Source organism: Rhinoraja longicauda, chromosome 1, assembly GCF_053455715.1.
Source record: "Rhinoraja longicauda isolate Sanriku21f chromosome 1, sRhiLon1.1, whole genome shotgun sequence".
NCBI lineage: Eukaryota > Metazoa > Chordata > Chondrichthyes > Rajiformes > Arhynchobatidae > Rhinoraja > Rhinoraja longicauda.
In genome coordinates, this window is record NC_135953.1 from 122,805,178 (window position 1) to 122,822,118 (window position 16,941).

Sequence of the window (16,941 nt, forward strand, 5' to 3'; positions counted from 1 at the left end):
CTTAGCATCAGTCAATGTGCAGCTCTGCCCTGCCACTAGCTCTCATGACCTACCCGATGTTGTTCTCTGATTCTGCAACAATCAGCATTGAAGTTTTCCCACCAAATATTGGGAGGATTGCACCCAGTCTCAAAGCATGCAATTACATTATATTCCATTTATTAACAAATACAATGAAACAAATTATTGAAGTGAATCTCTGAAAATAGATAATTGTGTATTTTAACGTATCTTATTCTGTACACCAAACATTGGTACCTTTTTCTATCCTGAATGTAATTGCAAGGCTAGAGTGATTGGATAGTTCTAGTTTATTTGGGATAATATAAAATCCCAGGTAGTAATTGTTTTTTATTATCTTGAAGTACCTGACATTCTTTCAGGCATGTGAATTTTCCGCGTTTCCGCGGATTTCCGTGTTTCCGCAGATTTCCGCATTTTTTAAATACATTTTCCGCGCTTTTTGCATGGTTTCCGCGTTTTTCACTTTGCCAAATAAACGGAAAAATCGGATCGAAAAAAAGAAAGAAAAAAAACGATGTATAGATTTGTAATGAACACTAGGGTCGCTAGGGGTTCCACGATAAATCCCCCCCGGCGCCCTGGAAGTCTCCCCGAAAATGTGGCACCTAGACTGGGCAAGACAGCCAATCTCGACCTCATCGGGACTTTCACGGCCGATCGGTGGCAGGGCTCGTATGGTCCTTGAAAGTCCTTGAATTCGAAACTGTTTTTCAAGGCCTTGAAAGTCTTTGGATTTATCATAGATCCTTGAAAGTCCTTGAAAATTCACTTTTTATGATAAAATTATTAATTCATGCAGAGTAATGTGGCATTTGTTCATCGTTTATAATGCATATTTTTATTAAAAGTCGGGAAACATTGTTGGACATGTTTTTCTTTGTTGCCTATTTTTCCCTCCTCACTGCAGCCGCTCACCCCGGGGTTTCTGAACAACAACTACAACACGTGTTTGTTCTTATTTCGCTGCTTCCTTGGGTTTCCTTGGGTTTGTTGTTTGCGAGGGCGTGCTGCGATCTCTTGCCTTGTCCCGGCTCTGGGTCGGTGGTGATCTGCTCTCCGGTGAACCTTCGCCGGCAGCTTCTGCCTCCAGTCCCCGCCGCCAAGGTTCCACGGCTCCGGGACAAGTTAAAAAGTCGGGGAGAGTTGAGGGGAACACGTTGCATAAAGCAAAAAAACCTAAGAAATCACCGCAGTTTTTACTAATTAACCATATATACACCACATTAACAGTTTTGAAAACAGTATTTTCTTACCTATACGGAGAAAAACAAAAAAAACATCGATTTTGATGGATTTTGTTTCTTGAAAATGGGACTTTTTGACCTTGAAAGTCCTTGAAAAGTCCTTGAAGGTTTTGTTGTTCCAAATGTACGAACCCTGGGTGGGTTGAATTTGCAACCTGCCGCGGCGGCTCTGGAACCAGCAAATCTATTCCCATAGCCGGCTTCCTTGGCCTGCTGGATAAACCAGCAAAGGTCTGGAACCAAGAGTGCCAGAAAAACAGTGGTGGAACTGCAATGAGTAAATATTAAATTTACGTGCGAGATTATATATCTAAATTAATTAAGACAGGTTAAAATATAAAACAAGCGGAAAAGCCAATTACCACCTTTTTGGGCTGATTATCAATTAATGTGCGAAATTACTTCAAAATGTTATTAGTATACAGTGACATATTCACATATTTTGTAATGTCTGTTTTTACTTTGAAATGGACTAAAAGAGGCAGATTTTCAAAAAAAATTTGACCCCCTTTGTCAACAATCTCAGCGCTTTTCCTCTTTTTTTTAACCTCACTCACATGCCTGTTCTTTAGAAAAGAATTATCATTGGATGACTTTCTGGCGTGCCATTTTGGTTTCCGAAAATGCTGTGTCACATTATAGGGAGAATTTCATTTGAGATTTACCAATGCAGATCTTTTTCTCAATAGAAGACTAGAGGGCATAGCTTTTCAGTGAGAGGGACAAAATTTAAAGAACACTAGACCAAGTGGACCCGTTGGGCCCAAACCACTCCTGCATTGGTGCAGCACTCTCTCCTCCCCCACTCCCTCTCCCCTCTCCCCCCCATCTCCCCCCTCCCCTCTTCCCCCTCTCCCCCCCACTCCCCCCTCCCCTCTCCCTCCAGCTACCTCCCTGCCACCCCCGTCCTCCCACCCTCGTCCTCCCACCCTCGTCCTCCCCATCCCCTCCCACCTCCCCTCCCTCCCCCCTCCTTCCCAGGAGCAACCTGCGGTTGCCGTAGAAACCCGCCTCCTGGCCCAGGCGGTCGCCATTGGTGGGGTGGGGGTGGGGGTGGGGGGGGGAGAGAGTCCTGTTCCGTCTCGGTGCGGGGATGTTCAGTGGTAGATGGTGGCGGCTCTCCCACTGAGCCGCTGGACTCTGGGAAAGGCGCTGAGCCAGCCGCGGAGAGGAGGGGGGACGGGGGAGCCAAGGGCAGGCCCAGCGCCAGGCCCACGCTTCAGCCTCCACCTCCACCAACGCCCGGCCTCACCGTCGCCGCTGCTGCTGCTGACACCTTTCCCCATGGCGCACCTCAGACTCATGGTTACTCGGTCACGTCCAGGCCCAAGGCCAGGCTCCGGCTGCTTCCCCCGGCACCAGGCCTGGCTCTCCTGCCCCCAAGAGACAGGCGGCTGAGCCCTGCTCAACGGGCCACAACTGCGCAGGCGCGGACGCGTTTGTTCTGCGAATGCGTGGTTGCGGCGACCATCTTACGTAAGTACCAGATCAATGGAGCTCCAACTGTGTATGTGCGTTTTCTTACACTTTAAAATGTGAATAACTTTAAAAATATAACACCGATTTCAATTAAATTTCTTCCATAGGACCACGGGACGACGGTGAGTAAGGTGGGCCTAAAATTGTCACCCTATCGTGTACCGGTTTGGTTGTAGTTTACGAACAAGCGAACATATGAGAGTTTTAGTATATAGATGTGCAGGGAAACTTTTTTTACACAGAGTGGTGGGTACCGAGAACACAGTACCAGTGATGGTGGGTGGAGACAGATATGATAGTGACATTTGGATAGGCACATAGATAGGCGGGGATTGCAGGTATATGAATCACGTGCAGGCTGAGGGGATTAGTTTATGCTGACATCATGTTCAGCACAGACATTGTGGGCCAAAGGACCTGCTCCTTTGCTGTACTGTTCTATGTTCTATAATTAGATCCTCCTCGTGGCTGTTCTCTCAAGAAATGGTGGAATCTGAAAATATTGGAAAAAAGCTTTTGGATCTCTAACAATTAGCCATGATTTCAGAGTTTGTAGTCTTCAGAATTAATGCAGATTGACCTACGTCTAGAACATTGCATTGATTGTTTTGTATTTCAATTTTTGATATTTGAAATCTATTGAAGTCTTTGAGGTTAACGTGAAAACAAACCCCACCGCATAAGTGAACGTGAAAGCTATTTTGTGTATGGTTACTTCACACCACAAAGTAACTGGTCAAATGTTATGAAGCAAATTTTCCTTTGCCTTCAGTTGTGCATAACATTTGATGTTGGAGACCAATATACATGAATTTTCATTTATTTGTGAAAAATAATTGTCTAGAGATTGCCAATGTTATACATACATGGTTTCAACATGCACAATAAAGCAATTAAACAGGAGGTCATGTTTGAATAGTATGTTTGCACTCTGGTTGAACACTGTATTCTTTGTATGCACAGCAGGCATGAAGAAAGCTGGCAAATTAGTATTTTAATGCTTTCAAGGTTGTGTAAAACATTTCAGAACTTCAGATATAAATTGTACATAATTTAAGCAACTTTATTGTACTTGTGTGAATTTATTTGGATGTTTTTCTTTGTTCAAAAAACTGCAAATGTTAAGATATGAGTCAAATTATTTCTAATCCATCAGTTCTTAATCTCTTTTTTTTTGTTAGGAGCGTTGTGGTAGCTCCAAAAAAACGTCCGATTGCTGTTGGAAGTGAAACTGTTGCTCCTGCTACTACAGATGCTGTTAGTGTGGTTTCTACAACAGAATCTGCAGAGGAAGGTGCTGTTGAACCAACCGGTAATTCTCTAATATTTTTTACCAGTAAGAGAGAGAGTATACATTAATGAAATGTGCAAATGATGTGAATTTTAAAATTTGGGATGCATTTGCAGGAGCCATCATTAGATTAGAAATATTGTTTCTAAGATTACTAAGATTACTAAATAACTGATGGTCTGGGATTTTGCCTTAGAAACTATTTTTCTGTTTTGGTGAAGATAGTATTTTCTGAGAAGAATGAAAGTTATTTGGTTTTCATTCTTGAATTTCTGAAACTAACATTACATTAATGAGCCAAATGTTACCGCTAAATTGTCAGTTGCATGATGAACTGCCTCCACTTGAATTTGATTGCTTCACCCTGGTGAGTTTATTTTTCTAATATCCTTAGCTGCTTGTCTTTATTAGTATTAAGAAGGTGTTAAACGTAAAGGCTTATTGGTAATAAATAAAAACCTATCTGGGACTGGCATGTATTTATCCAAATGCACATGTCCTCAACTTGCCGACATATAGGAGGAGGAAGGAGATAAGCTACATTATTATGTATTTGTGGTAGTGGACTGGATCTTGCTTGATCAAACTTATGCTACACATTTGCCTCTTGCAAGATGATTGCAGTCACTCGTCCCTTTTGCTGGCGCAGAGTTCCCCATGTCCTGCTTGTGCTATCAGAAGGCCTTTTCCACTATTTCTAAATGCCTCTGTTAATCAAAGGTGTTGAATAATAACAGTTGATGATCATTTGTGTAAATTGATCTAATTAATAATGTTAATTAAAAACCACATATCTTGTTAATAAAATAGGGCAACCCCTTTCAAATGAATGGATTTGTATGTTGATGCAATAACTATGACTTGGGATAAAATAGGGGAAAGGAAAGGTGAGCCCTGCTCTTTGCACAGTACATTATGGAACACTCTTGGATATGCTGAAGAGTTCAAGGACAGGATGGGGTGTTGGATGAGATTCCACTGTATGGTTGCCTGGGCAGTGCTGACATGCAAGCTACAGCTTTCTAGTTTATTTAAGGTGATTTTTTAAATTTACATTTCCATTAATTTAGTGGGTTGGCACAGTAGTGCAGCAGTAGATTTGCTGCCTTACAGTACCAGAGACCCGGGTTCAATCCTGACTATGGGTGCTGTTTGTAGAGTTTGTACATTCTCCTCGTAACCGTGTGAGGTTTCTATGGGTGCTCCGGTTTCCTCCCACACTCCAAAGATGTACAGGTTTGTAGGTTAATTGGCTTTGGTAAATTGTCCCTCGTGTGTAGGATAATGATAGTGTACAGGGTGATCGCTGGATGATCAGTGATCTAATACAGTTGTTTGCAACACTGGTTGTTCTTGATTGGGTTTGGGATGTTGGTCTTGATAATCTTTACTGGGTAATTGTGGGAAATGGGGATAGCAAATTATGAATTTAGGTGGCAGGCCTGAATGGGTACACGAGTTGTAATTATGAGGCAAGTTGCCTACTCCAGTAAATGAGCCTTTTACAATATTGTAATATGTGTTCTGTAGTTTAATAATTTTCCCTTTAAATATTTATTGAAACCCGAGCATTACAATCAAATTACTGTGTGGGTATTTATGGCTTAAAAATTTGGATGGATAATAAATGGATAATGGCATTAGATTTTGGCAGCTACTTGCAAAAAAAGGTTAATTTTAAGTCTGCTTGAATTATCTTCAATAAAATTGATGATTCCTTGGTGCAATCTGACATAGTTTTAGACGCAGAATGCATCAATTGTTTCTTCAATGAACTCCTACATGGAAATGAAACAAGAACTATACATTGTTGTTTTCAGTGTTAAATCTTTTAGCAACATGACTCCTATTTAAGAGGCTGAATTTGTATAATTGAAATCTTTAATATTATTTATATATACCATTTTATAAAAAACATTTGATATTAAAGAGATAGAATAATATTACACTTTAAAATCATTTAAAAAAAAATCTACTTTTGTGAACTACACTAGTGGAGCCAACACTATATCAGGCTGTGATGACTTTATGCAAACAGTAGACTTTCTTCAGGATACTAGATACATGATCTATTTGCATTTTCTTTCAAGTCTCCATGAGGGCCTGTAAAACTGTCATTCAATAGGAGCCAGTTTATCAGTTAGAGATTAAAGTGGATAAGTGAAATAGGTTGTATATGTTTGGTAAGGGTTATGCATCTGGCATTGCAACATGCCAGGTTTACCTGATTTTTGTCAGTCAAAATGTTATTGAACTCTTATATACATATTTTGATTAAAAAAATTAGGAGCATGAGATTGTCTTGTATGCAGTAGTTTGGCACATTAAAATTAGATTGCTTCATTGTTCTAGAGTTTTCCTCGTAAAAGTTTTGACATGTATGTCAAATTTTATTGGCTTCTTCCTAAGTTTCAATGACTCAAACTAAAACTAAAAAATGGCATATATATTTGTGCAAGTTAAAAAGTAATTATAATATTATTGTTAATTAACGGATTCTAATTGAACTTACGATGCGACCTTTGAGGCATGGAATTTTTAAAATTAGTTTTCAAACTGACGAAACACATTTAATGGAGGTTGGTCTGGTGATTGTGAATTTATAATTAGGGTTACTTCATAAATTATACTTGAGAAGTTACTTGGCATGTTTTGGTTGTGGTTGCTTTAATAGCTTGCAAATTTATTGAGAGAATCTGATTTATACATAGCACAAAAGATATTGCTGTTTCAAGTTTAAACATGCTAGATATCATTAGCCGGGGAGCTGGTGATTTTCAAATTTCATTGCTTTAAGGTCAGAGAGACCGTTAACAATTTGGCTTGAAGATGATTGAGGAATGAAGTAGTAATGTATTAGGAATTTAGGAAGCTACAGTGCCCTCCATAATGTTTGGAACAAAGACCCATCATTTATTTATTTGCTTCTGTACTCCACAATTTGAGATTTGTAATAGAAAAAATCACATGTGGTTAAAACGCACATGGTCAGATTTTAATAAAGGCCATTGATATACATTTTGGTTTCACCATGTAGAAATTACAGCTGTGTTTATACATAGTCCCCCCTTTTCAGGGCACCATAATGTTTGGGACTCAGCAATGTCATGTAAATTAAAGTAGTCATGTCTAGTATTTTGTTGCATATCCTTTGCATGCAATGACTGCTTGATGTTGGTGATTCATGGACGTCACCAGTTGCTGGGTGTCCTCTCTGGTGATGGTCTGCCAGCCCTGTATTGCAGCCATCTTTAGCTTATGCTTGTTTTGGGGGCTAGTCCCCTTCAGTTTTCTCTTCAGCATATAAAAGGTATGCTCAATTGGGTTCAGATCGGGTGATTTACTTGGCCACTCAAGTATTGACCATTTTTTTAGCTTTGAAAAACTCCTTTGTTGCTTTAGCAGTATGTTTAGGGATCATTGTCTTGCTGTAGAATGAACCGCTGGCCAATGTTTTGAGGCATTTGTTTGAACTTGAGCAGATAGGATGTGTCTATACACTTCAGAATTCATTATGCTACTACCATCAGCAGTTTATAATCAGTGAAGTGAGCCAGTTCCTTCCTCCGCCATACATGCCCAGGCCATAACACCCCCACCACCGCGTATCACAGATGAGGTGGTATGCTTTGGATCTTGGGCAGTTCCTTCTCTCCACCATACTTTCCTCTTGCCATCACTCTGATATGTTAATCTTCCTCTCATCTGTCCACAAGACCTTTTTCCAGAACTGTGTTGTTTCTCTTTCGTGGCAAACTGGCTATCCTATTTTTGCGGCGAACCAGTGGTTTGCATCTTGCAGTGTAACCTCTGTATTTCTGTTCATGAAGTCTTCTGCGGACAGTGGTCATTGATAAATCCACACCTGACTCCTGAAGGGTGTTTCTGATCTGTCGGACAGGTGCTTGAAGATTTTTCTTTATTATAGAAAGAATTCTGTCATCAGCTGTGGAGGTCTTCCTTGGCCTGCCAGTCCCTTTGCGATTAGTAAGCTCACCAGTGCTCTCTTTCTTCTTAATGATGTTCCAAACAGTTGATTTTGGTGAGCCTAAGGTTTGGCTGGTGTCTCCAACAGTTTTATTCTTGTTTCTCAGTCTCATAATGGCTTCTTTGACTTTCATTGGCACAACTTTGGTCCTCATGTTGATAAACAGCAATAAAGGTTTCCAAAGGTGATGGAAAGACTGGAGGAAAGACTCGTTGCTGAGAGCTCTCTTATACTTGCATTAAGGAGGCAGTTAAACACACCTGAGCAATTACAAACACCTGTAAAGCCATGTGTCCCAAACATTATGGTGCCCTGAAATGGGGGGGACCATGTATAAATAAATACAGCTGAAATTTCTACATGGTGAAACCAAAATGTATAAAAATAGCCTTTATTAAAATCTGACAATATGCATTTTAACCTCATGTGATTTTTTCTATTACAAATCTCATATTGTGGAGTACAGAGGCAAATAAATAAATAACGGGTCTTTGTCCCAAACATTATGGAGCACACTATATCTTCTGGTATCGTGCAGTTCTGCAGGTACTTGCATTGGTCACTGTGCCTCACTCATCATCCAGGTTTTCAACTGCTGATATATTAATCTTTTCCTCTAAGCATATTATACACAAATCAAACATTATGAAATTGTTGGATTGTAATATAGCGCATTCCTGTGTTATGAACACCTGATGTATGGACACCATACATACATGTGTTCGCTCCTATGTACGTCAGAACAAGTTTCCTCTTGCTATCCACATTTAGTCATTTTTCTTTCTTATCAGTCTAGTGTGCCTTTGATGCCACCCATTACCATGCTGTAGATCTATGGTTACCATGTTCAGTAATTTTTGTGCATTTCCCCACTTGGGGGCAAAATCAACTTCTAGTTGTCTGTAAAACAGAACAGGCTCATCAGCCGGTGATGGCCTGTTATGTAAAATGTTTTGTTAATGTTCTTTTAAGATACAAATGACCACATTTACATATTTATTTTTGTGCAGTTCCACACCAATGTGCTTTTTTAACGGTTGCTAATATTAAATTACCTAGCAAAGCTTTAAATTTAGAACTGTCTACACAAGGCACTCTGGGGCAGCTTCAAATTGCACCACAGTATTTCTCCTTACATCCCTCATTTCTCCATCAACAAAGTGAAGCAACCCACATGATTCAGCGATGAACATACAATCGATGTAAAAATCAGATTCCAACTTGGGATGTATGGGAGCTTAGTAAATTGCTCTCCATTAATCTTCGGGTGAAGCTAAAAACACCAGCCTAAAAGTCAGATTAATACTAGATACAACAGAATAGCAAGTTGTTACTTAATCCATTAGTATAACCATTCATTGAATTCCAACCTCCCCCCATCCCTCTCGCTAGCAGCATACCTTCTAAAGTGTTGCAAACCAGGCCAGTGCTTTTTCAGGAGCAGTTCTTAATTTTATTATTTCCCATTAATTTGAACAACATGAATGAATGAATGAATGAATGAATGAATGAATAGGTTTATTGGCCAAGTATGCATATACAAGGAATGTGCCTTGGGGATCCACTCACAAATGACAATACAAACATACAGTTAACAATTAAGAATAAAGCATAACCACATCAAAACAATAAGGATACAACATTATGGTCTAAACATGTGGGTGAAAATAAACCAGAGCAAAAAAGAGACTACAGACATTGGTTATTGAGTAGAACTATCACTCGTGGAAAAAAGCTGTTTTTATGTCTGGCTGTGGCTGCTTTGACAGTCCGGAGTCGCCTTCCAGAGGGAAGTGCTTTGAAGAATTTGTGGCCAGGGTGAGAGGGGTCAGAGATGATCTTGCCCGCTTGCTTCCTGGCCCTTGCAGTGTACAGTTCATCCATGGGGGGAAGGTTGCAGCCAACAACCTTCTCAGCTGTGCGAACGATCCGTTGCAGCCTCCAGATCGTGCTTGGTGGCTGAGCCAAACCAGACCATGATGGAGAAGGTGAGGACGGACTCAATGATAGCAGTATAGAATTGGACCATCATTGCCTGTGGCAGATTGTGTTTCCTCAGTTGCCGCAGGAAGTACATCCTCTGTTGGGCCTTTTTGACTGTGGAGTCGATGGTGGCCCCCCATTTAAGGTCTCTGGAGGTGATGGTTCCAAGGAACTTAAATGACTCCACAGATGTGACTTTGATGTTGTTGATGGTGAGTGGGGGGAGGGGAGGGGGATCTCTTCGAAAGTCTACAATTAGTTCCACTGTCTTGAGAGCATTGAGTTCCAGGTTGTTGCGATGGCACCAGGACGCCAGCTGTGTCACTTCCCCTCTGTAGGCAGATTCCTCCCCATCCTGGATCAGTCCAATCAGGGTAGTGTTGTCCACAAACTTGAGGAGCTTGACAGAGGAGGCTGTGGAGGTGCAGTCGTTGGTGGAGAGAGAGTAAAGGAGAGGGGAAAGTACGCAGCCTTGCGGAGCTCCTATGCTGACGGTCTGCAGGTCCGAGATGTGCTTTCCCAGCCTCACATGCTGCTTCCTGTCCATCAGGAAGTTGATGATCCAGCTGGGAGAGTTTGTAGTGTAGTAGCTCTGGCACAATGGTGTTAAAAGCAGAGCTGAAGTCCACAAACATAATCCTGGCATAGGTCCCCTTGCGGTCTAGGTGCTGGAGGATGAAGTGCAGGCCTAGATTGACTGCATCGTCCACCGATCTATTGGCCCTGTATGCAAACTGCAGGGGGTCCAGCAGGGGGTTGTGATGTTTTTCAGCTGGGCCAGCACAAGTCTTTCAAAGGTCTTCATGACTACAGAGGTCAGTGCGACAGGCCTGTAATCATTAAGACCAGTGATCCTTGTCTTTTTGGGTACAGGGACAATAGTGGAAACCTTGAAGCAGGCAGGGACAGTGCAGGTTTGCAGGAACTGGTTGAAAATGTCTGTGTAGATCCGTGCCAGTTGTTCGGCACAGAGCTTGAGGGTGGAGGGGGAAACATTGTCCGGTCCTGGAGATTTCCGGCTTTTCTGTCACATAGAGTCAACAGCATGTAAACAGACCCTTCGGCCCAACTTGCCCACACCAAACAGCATACCCCATCTACATTAGTCTCATCTGCCTGTGTTTGGCGCATATTCATCTAAACCTATGTTATCCATGTACCTGTCGAAATGTTTTTTAAACGTTGTAATAGCACCTGCCTCAACTACCTCCTCTGGCGGCTTGTTCGATATGCTTACCAGATTTTGTGTTAAATAAAATTGACCCTATTAAATCCTTCCCTCCTTATCTTAAACCTATGTTTGTGGGCAGCACTGTGGCACAGCAGTAGAGTTGCTGCCTTACAGCACCAGAGACCCTGGTTTGATCTTGACTACGGTCGTTGTCTGAACGGATTTTGTACGTTCTCCCCGGGGCATGCATGGGTTTTCTTTGGGAGCTCTGGTTTCCTCCCACACTCCAAGGAAGTACAGGTTTGTAGGCTAATTGGCTTTGTAAAATTGTAAATTGTGTAGCGAATAGTGTTAGTGTGCAGGGATCCCTGGTCGGCACGAACTTGGTGGGCCAAAGGGCCTGTTTCCGCGCTGTATCTTTAAACTAAACTAAACAAAACTAAATTATGTCCTCTGGTTCTTGATTCCCCTACTCTTGCTAAAAAAAACTCTGCATTTACACTGTCTATTCCTCTCATGGTCTTATACATCTCTGCGAGATCACCCCGCATCCTCTGGCACTCCAAGGAATGAAGTCCTCACCTGCTCAATCTCTCCCTATAACTCAGGTAATTGAGTCCTGCCAATATCCTCGTAAATCATCTAAGCACCATTTATAGCTGAACAACATCTTTCATATAACAGGGTGACCAAAACTGAACATTATTCTAAATATTGCCTCTAAGTTTTGTACAACTGTAACATGACCTCCCAACTTCTATACTCAATAGACACAAAAAACTGGAGGATTTGAGCATAGGAGCAAAGAGGTCCTTCTGCAGTTGTATAGGGCCCTGGTGAGACCACATCTGGAGTATTGTGTGCAGTTTTGGTCTCCTAATTTGAGGAAGGACGTCCTTGCTATTGAGGCAGCGCAGCGTAGGTTCACGAGGTTAATCCCTGGGAAGGAGGGACTATCATATTATCGGGCAACTGAACAGCCATTTCACCAGCTGACCTCCCATTTAATTCATCGGAGACCTGTGAACTTTCTTTAATTGGACTTTATTGGACTTCAAGGTTATATCTTTGCACTAATTGTTGCATCCTTTATCTCTTATCTTTGTACTTTAGGCAACTTGATTGTATTCATGTATAGTCTTGCTTTTGACTATGCAAACAAAAGCTTTTCAATGTATCTCAGTACATGTGACACTAATAAACTAAACTAAACTAATGACTACAATGAAGAATTAGGCTGGCTCTTTATAAACCATCAGTTAGGTTTGGGCTGCTGCAGTGTTAATCATGGTGGACTTCATAACTCAGAAAGCGAATGAAAACACAATAAATTGCAGATGCTGGAATCTTGAAATTGCAGATGCTGGAAGTGCTGGAGAAACATAGCAGGTCAGGCAGCAGCAATGGAGGGAATGGACAGACATAGTTTCGGGTTGGAACCCTTCTTCAGACTGATTGATTATCTTCACATAATATTGCTGCTATTTCCATAAACTTGATAAACTGCTTTTAGTCTGATTATTTTGCCAGCAAAAATTTTTGACCAATAAATTAATACCAAAAAATCCAAAGGCATCCATAGATACAAATTGCAAATGCAAATATTAAGATTCTGTTTAAAAATGGACTCTGTTTTGAAAGTAAAATACTACAGACATTGAAAGTCTTCAATAAAAGCTGTGCTATAAAAACCCTCACACTATCTGAAGAGAAGAGCCAAGTGAACATTCCAAGTAATCAACTTCCAATCTGAATAATCTATGTCTATTACTCATTCTTGGTATACCATTCAAAAATTAGCAGCATAGCCATTGGCTATTATATTGGGGAGTACATTTCCATGATGAAACATAATGTAAAATTATTTTTGATTTCCATTTTATTAGCCAATTTTGTTTTCATATGCAAACTGGAAATGTCTGAAACTTATTTTTCACACTTCTCGAGATCTGTAGATCCTAGACGTTTTAAGAGAAGCTTTATCAAAATTATCTTAAAGGCTGATATGTTTTAATGCTCATTAAATAGTTCAGAGCGAACAGTTTAAGATCTAATATTTCACTTCTACTGAATATAAAACAATGCCTGGTTTTATTTTGCCAATAAATGTATTATGTGAATTCCCTTAGGTGGTGGATCTTCCAACTCAAGACTGCCATCTGTTCAAACTGTGTCCCCAATGCCAGAAGACTATGTAGCTAATATGAGGTAATATCTCTTATTAACTTTTGGTTGAGATCTTTTATGCCGTGTTTGTTTTGTACTACCTGATCTTATGAAAAGAGTTATAAACATGTTTACTTAAACTCAATTTCTGCACTACCAAATTAGCTATTTGTAAATGTAATAATCATGAGGTGATGGAGTGCATGTCTGCTGCATTTAGTAACGTTCGAGTAGATCCATGATATTACACGAATTGCAGTCACATTTCAAGCTCCAAATCACATCTTCACAGAACAATATTCTGAGATCAACATCATATTTTGGAATTCATCAATTCTTTATTGCAGAGTTTTTAATATTTAACTTTGTTTTACTTTTTTAGTATTACGGCCAGGCTTGAACGTGCACTGGAGAAGGCTGCACCTCTTCTGAGGGAGATCTTTGTCGATTTTGCTCCTTTTCTTTCCCGTACTCTTCTGGGCAGTCATGGGCAAGAATTGCTCATTGAGGGTACAAGTAAGTTTTCGAGTGCAATTTAAAGCATATATACATCTTATAGAATGTACTTGATTAATGTATGAGCAATGACAGCAATCTAGGGATTTTACTTCTGTCATCTTATCTCTACATTTCAGTTCATATTCAGGCCAGTTTCATTCTATGTAGTATTGGTAATTGAAGTGAAAACGAGAAAAGCTAGAAATAACTGAGGCCAGCATCTGTGGAGAGAGAAACTGTTAATTAATGTGATAGGTGATAATCTATCATGCTAGATTGCTCTTTCCCTGAACATAAAAAACACTATTGATGATAGAAAATCCAAAATAAAACATAAAATGTTGGGAAACTGAATTAACTTTTCAGGTCAGAATTTCCACAGATGCTGAAAGTTTCCACCATTTTCAGTTTTTAACAATTTCTCTCACCATTGCTACAGAATTTTCAATATATTTGGTTTTCATTTCAGACTTCCGTTATTTTGACTTTGTTCCTGGTTTAACTACCCAATTTATATTACAATTGCAGGCACTAGGGTGTGGAGAATAGTACTGAAGAATAGTAATTGATTTCCCTTGTTCAAAAGTAAAAGGAATAAAGAGAAGGCCAGCAATGACAGACTAGACGGTGTACCTTAATGATGGGAAGATTTTTAGAAACATTGATCCAGGACAGAATTCATAGTCACCTGGAGGAAAATGGCAAGGTGGCTTGGATTTGTTAAAGGAAAATTGTGTCTAACCAGATTGATAGAAATTCTTTAATCTAGAATTGATGAGGTTATGTGGTCAAAGGTGAGCATTGACCTGACCGAATGCTTTTGATAAGATGCCACATAATAGGCTTCTCAGTAAAGTTAAAGTTTCTGCTGTAAAATACACATTAATTGCTTGGTTACTAAGTTAGCTACGCAACAGTCATATTGTTTTTCAGTGTTCCCCAAGGATTATTTTCTTTTGCTTTTTTTCATTGATATTAGTGGTCTCAGGTGTAGCTTGCAAGGAACAGTTACAAAGTTTGTGAATGATGAGGAACATCACAGTATTGTGAATTGTGAAGAGGGTAGTGATAGATTGCAGCAAGTTATAAATAGGCTGGTGGAATGGGCAGATGTATGGGAGATGAGGTTTAGTATGTAGAAATGTGTCGTAATGCATTTTATGTTGTAAGAGTGAGGCGAGGTATTATAGTATATGGGATACTGGCCTAAAAGTGGCCCTGGAGAGAGGAACCCAAGAGGATTGAAAGCACAGAGCACGTTGGGGAACTATCAATAGGGGCATAGAATATAAAACTGGAAAGTTATGTGGAAACTTTGGTCTTGATTAATTGATTGAAAGATACAGTGGAAACAGGCCCTTTCACACATCAAGTCCACAAAACTTGTTTACATTAGTTCCATGTTATCTCACTATCGCATCCATTCCCTACATTCTACAGCAAGATAATGATCCCAAACATACTTCTAAAGCAACAAAGGAGTTTTTCAAAGCTAAAAAATTGTCAATTCTTGAGTGACAAAGTCAATCACCTGATCTGAACCCAATTGAGCATGCCTTTTATCTGCTGAAGGGAAAACTGAAGGGGACGAGTCCCCAAAACAAGCATATGCTAAAGATGACTGCAATACAGGCCTGGCAGAGCATCATCAGAGAAGACACCCAGCAACTGGTGATATCCATGAATCGCAGACTTCAAGCAGTCATTGCATGCAAAGGATATGCATCAAAATATTATACATGACTACTTTAATTTACATGACATTGCTGTGTCCCAAACATTATGGTGCCCTGAAATGGGGGGACTATGTATAAACACTGCTGTAATTTCTACATGGTGAAGCCAAAATGTATAAAAATGGTCTTTATTAAAATCTGACAATGTGCACTTTAACCACATTTGATTTTTTCTATTAAAAATCTCAAATTGTGGGGCACAGAGGCAAATAAATAAATAATGGATCTTTGTCCCAAACATTATGGAGGGCACACCTATTTTATTCCTGTCACATAATTTGTGGATATTAGCTCCATTTTATTTTCATATTTGTTTGCCTGAAACTAAATTGAATATATATCCATTTAATAATAAATTTCAAGTCTTGCCTGTTTAGTTTCAATCTATATATCTTTTCACTGTTTCTTCTCACAATGTTATGTCTCTCAAGAAAACAATGGATTCATTTTACTTTGACAACTACATTATTATATAATTAGCTAATTTATTGATAGAGGGTAGACTTCCTTATGATGCTTTCAAACATGTTAACCTTGTTTGATCATTGTGCAAAAGGAAGTGAATAGGAAACAAAATGAAGTTAAGACTTGTCATTTTAATATTCATAAAAGCCGTTTGTAATCCCATGAAACCCATAAAGTAGCTAGTGCCTTTTTTAAAACCGCTTTTGGTTCTGCTAGGTTTACAGAGAGGGGGTCAAGGGTCAAAGTACTAATAAGAGTGTTTGGGATGTCTGCTGCCAGAAAACAAAATGGAAACTTGATTGATAGCTGGAGGGCTGAAGGCAGAGAGTAACGGAGAAAGCAAAGGTCATAGAGCCATTTCCCCTCTCTGCATATATAATAACCTGTGTGGTATGGGCAGCAAAATGTAGATATTGTGGATCAATATGACATATGCTGTACACATTTGGTGCCGTAGTAAAGCACATAATACAGTTTATTGTAACATTTTGAAACAGAAACGGAGCAATTATGGAGAAAGAAATGGGAGGAGAGATGACCATAAAAAAATGGCAATCATTGATACATTACTCAAATTATTCAAAGTAAAAAAAGTGAGAAATATGTTGGAAACCCCCTGCTGTTGATTTGAGCTGCTCTAATTAATGATATGAAAATTCAATCAATTATTTAACTTGACTGCACAAATTCTTTAATTCCTTTGTTTCATAAAGGGACATTTTTACCTTTATTTGGCAAGCTATTTCCTAGTTGTTATTAGAACATTATATATATTTACCTTTTATTTCACTTTCTAAGTATGTCACTGATCTCTCCTTGGAATATGATATAAACATTTAAATCTAATTTGTGCAGACAGAATATTAGTTTTACCAATGACTCGGCGATCCTTGGAT

General features: G+C 39.7%; 1 protein-coding gene across 2 annotated transcripts in view; it reads left to right on the forward strand.

The window, feature by feature from the left end:
- lrba (LPS-responsive vesicle trafficking, beach and anchor containing) overlaps nt 1-16,941 on the forward strand; it is a 681,010-nt gene that overhangs the window by 161,043 nt on the left and 503,026 nt on the right. For both annotated transcript variants that reach the window (XM_078405961.1, XM_078405966.1), the window contains exons 30-32: nt 3,929-4,059; nt 13,310-13,388; nt 13,729-13,862. In XM_078405961.1, the coding sequence (XP_078262087.1) occupies nt 3,929-4,059; nt 13,310-13,388; nt 13,729-13,862 (344 nt within the window). The remainder of the gene's footprint in view (nt 1-3,928; nt 4,060-13,309; nt 13,389-13,728; nt 13,863-16,941) is intronic.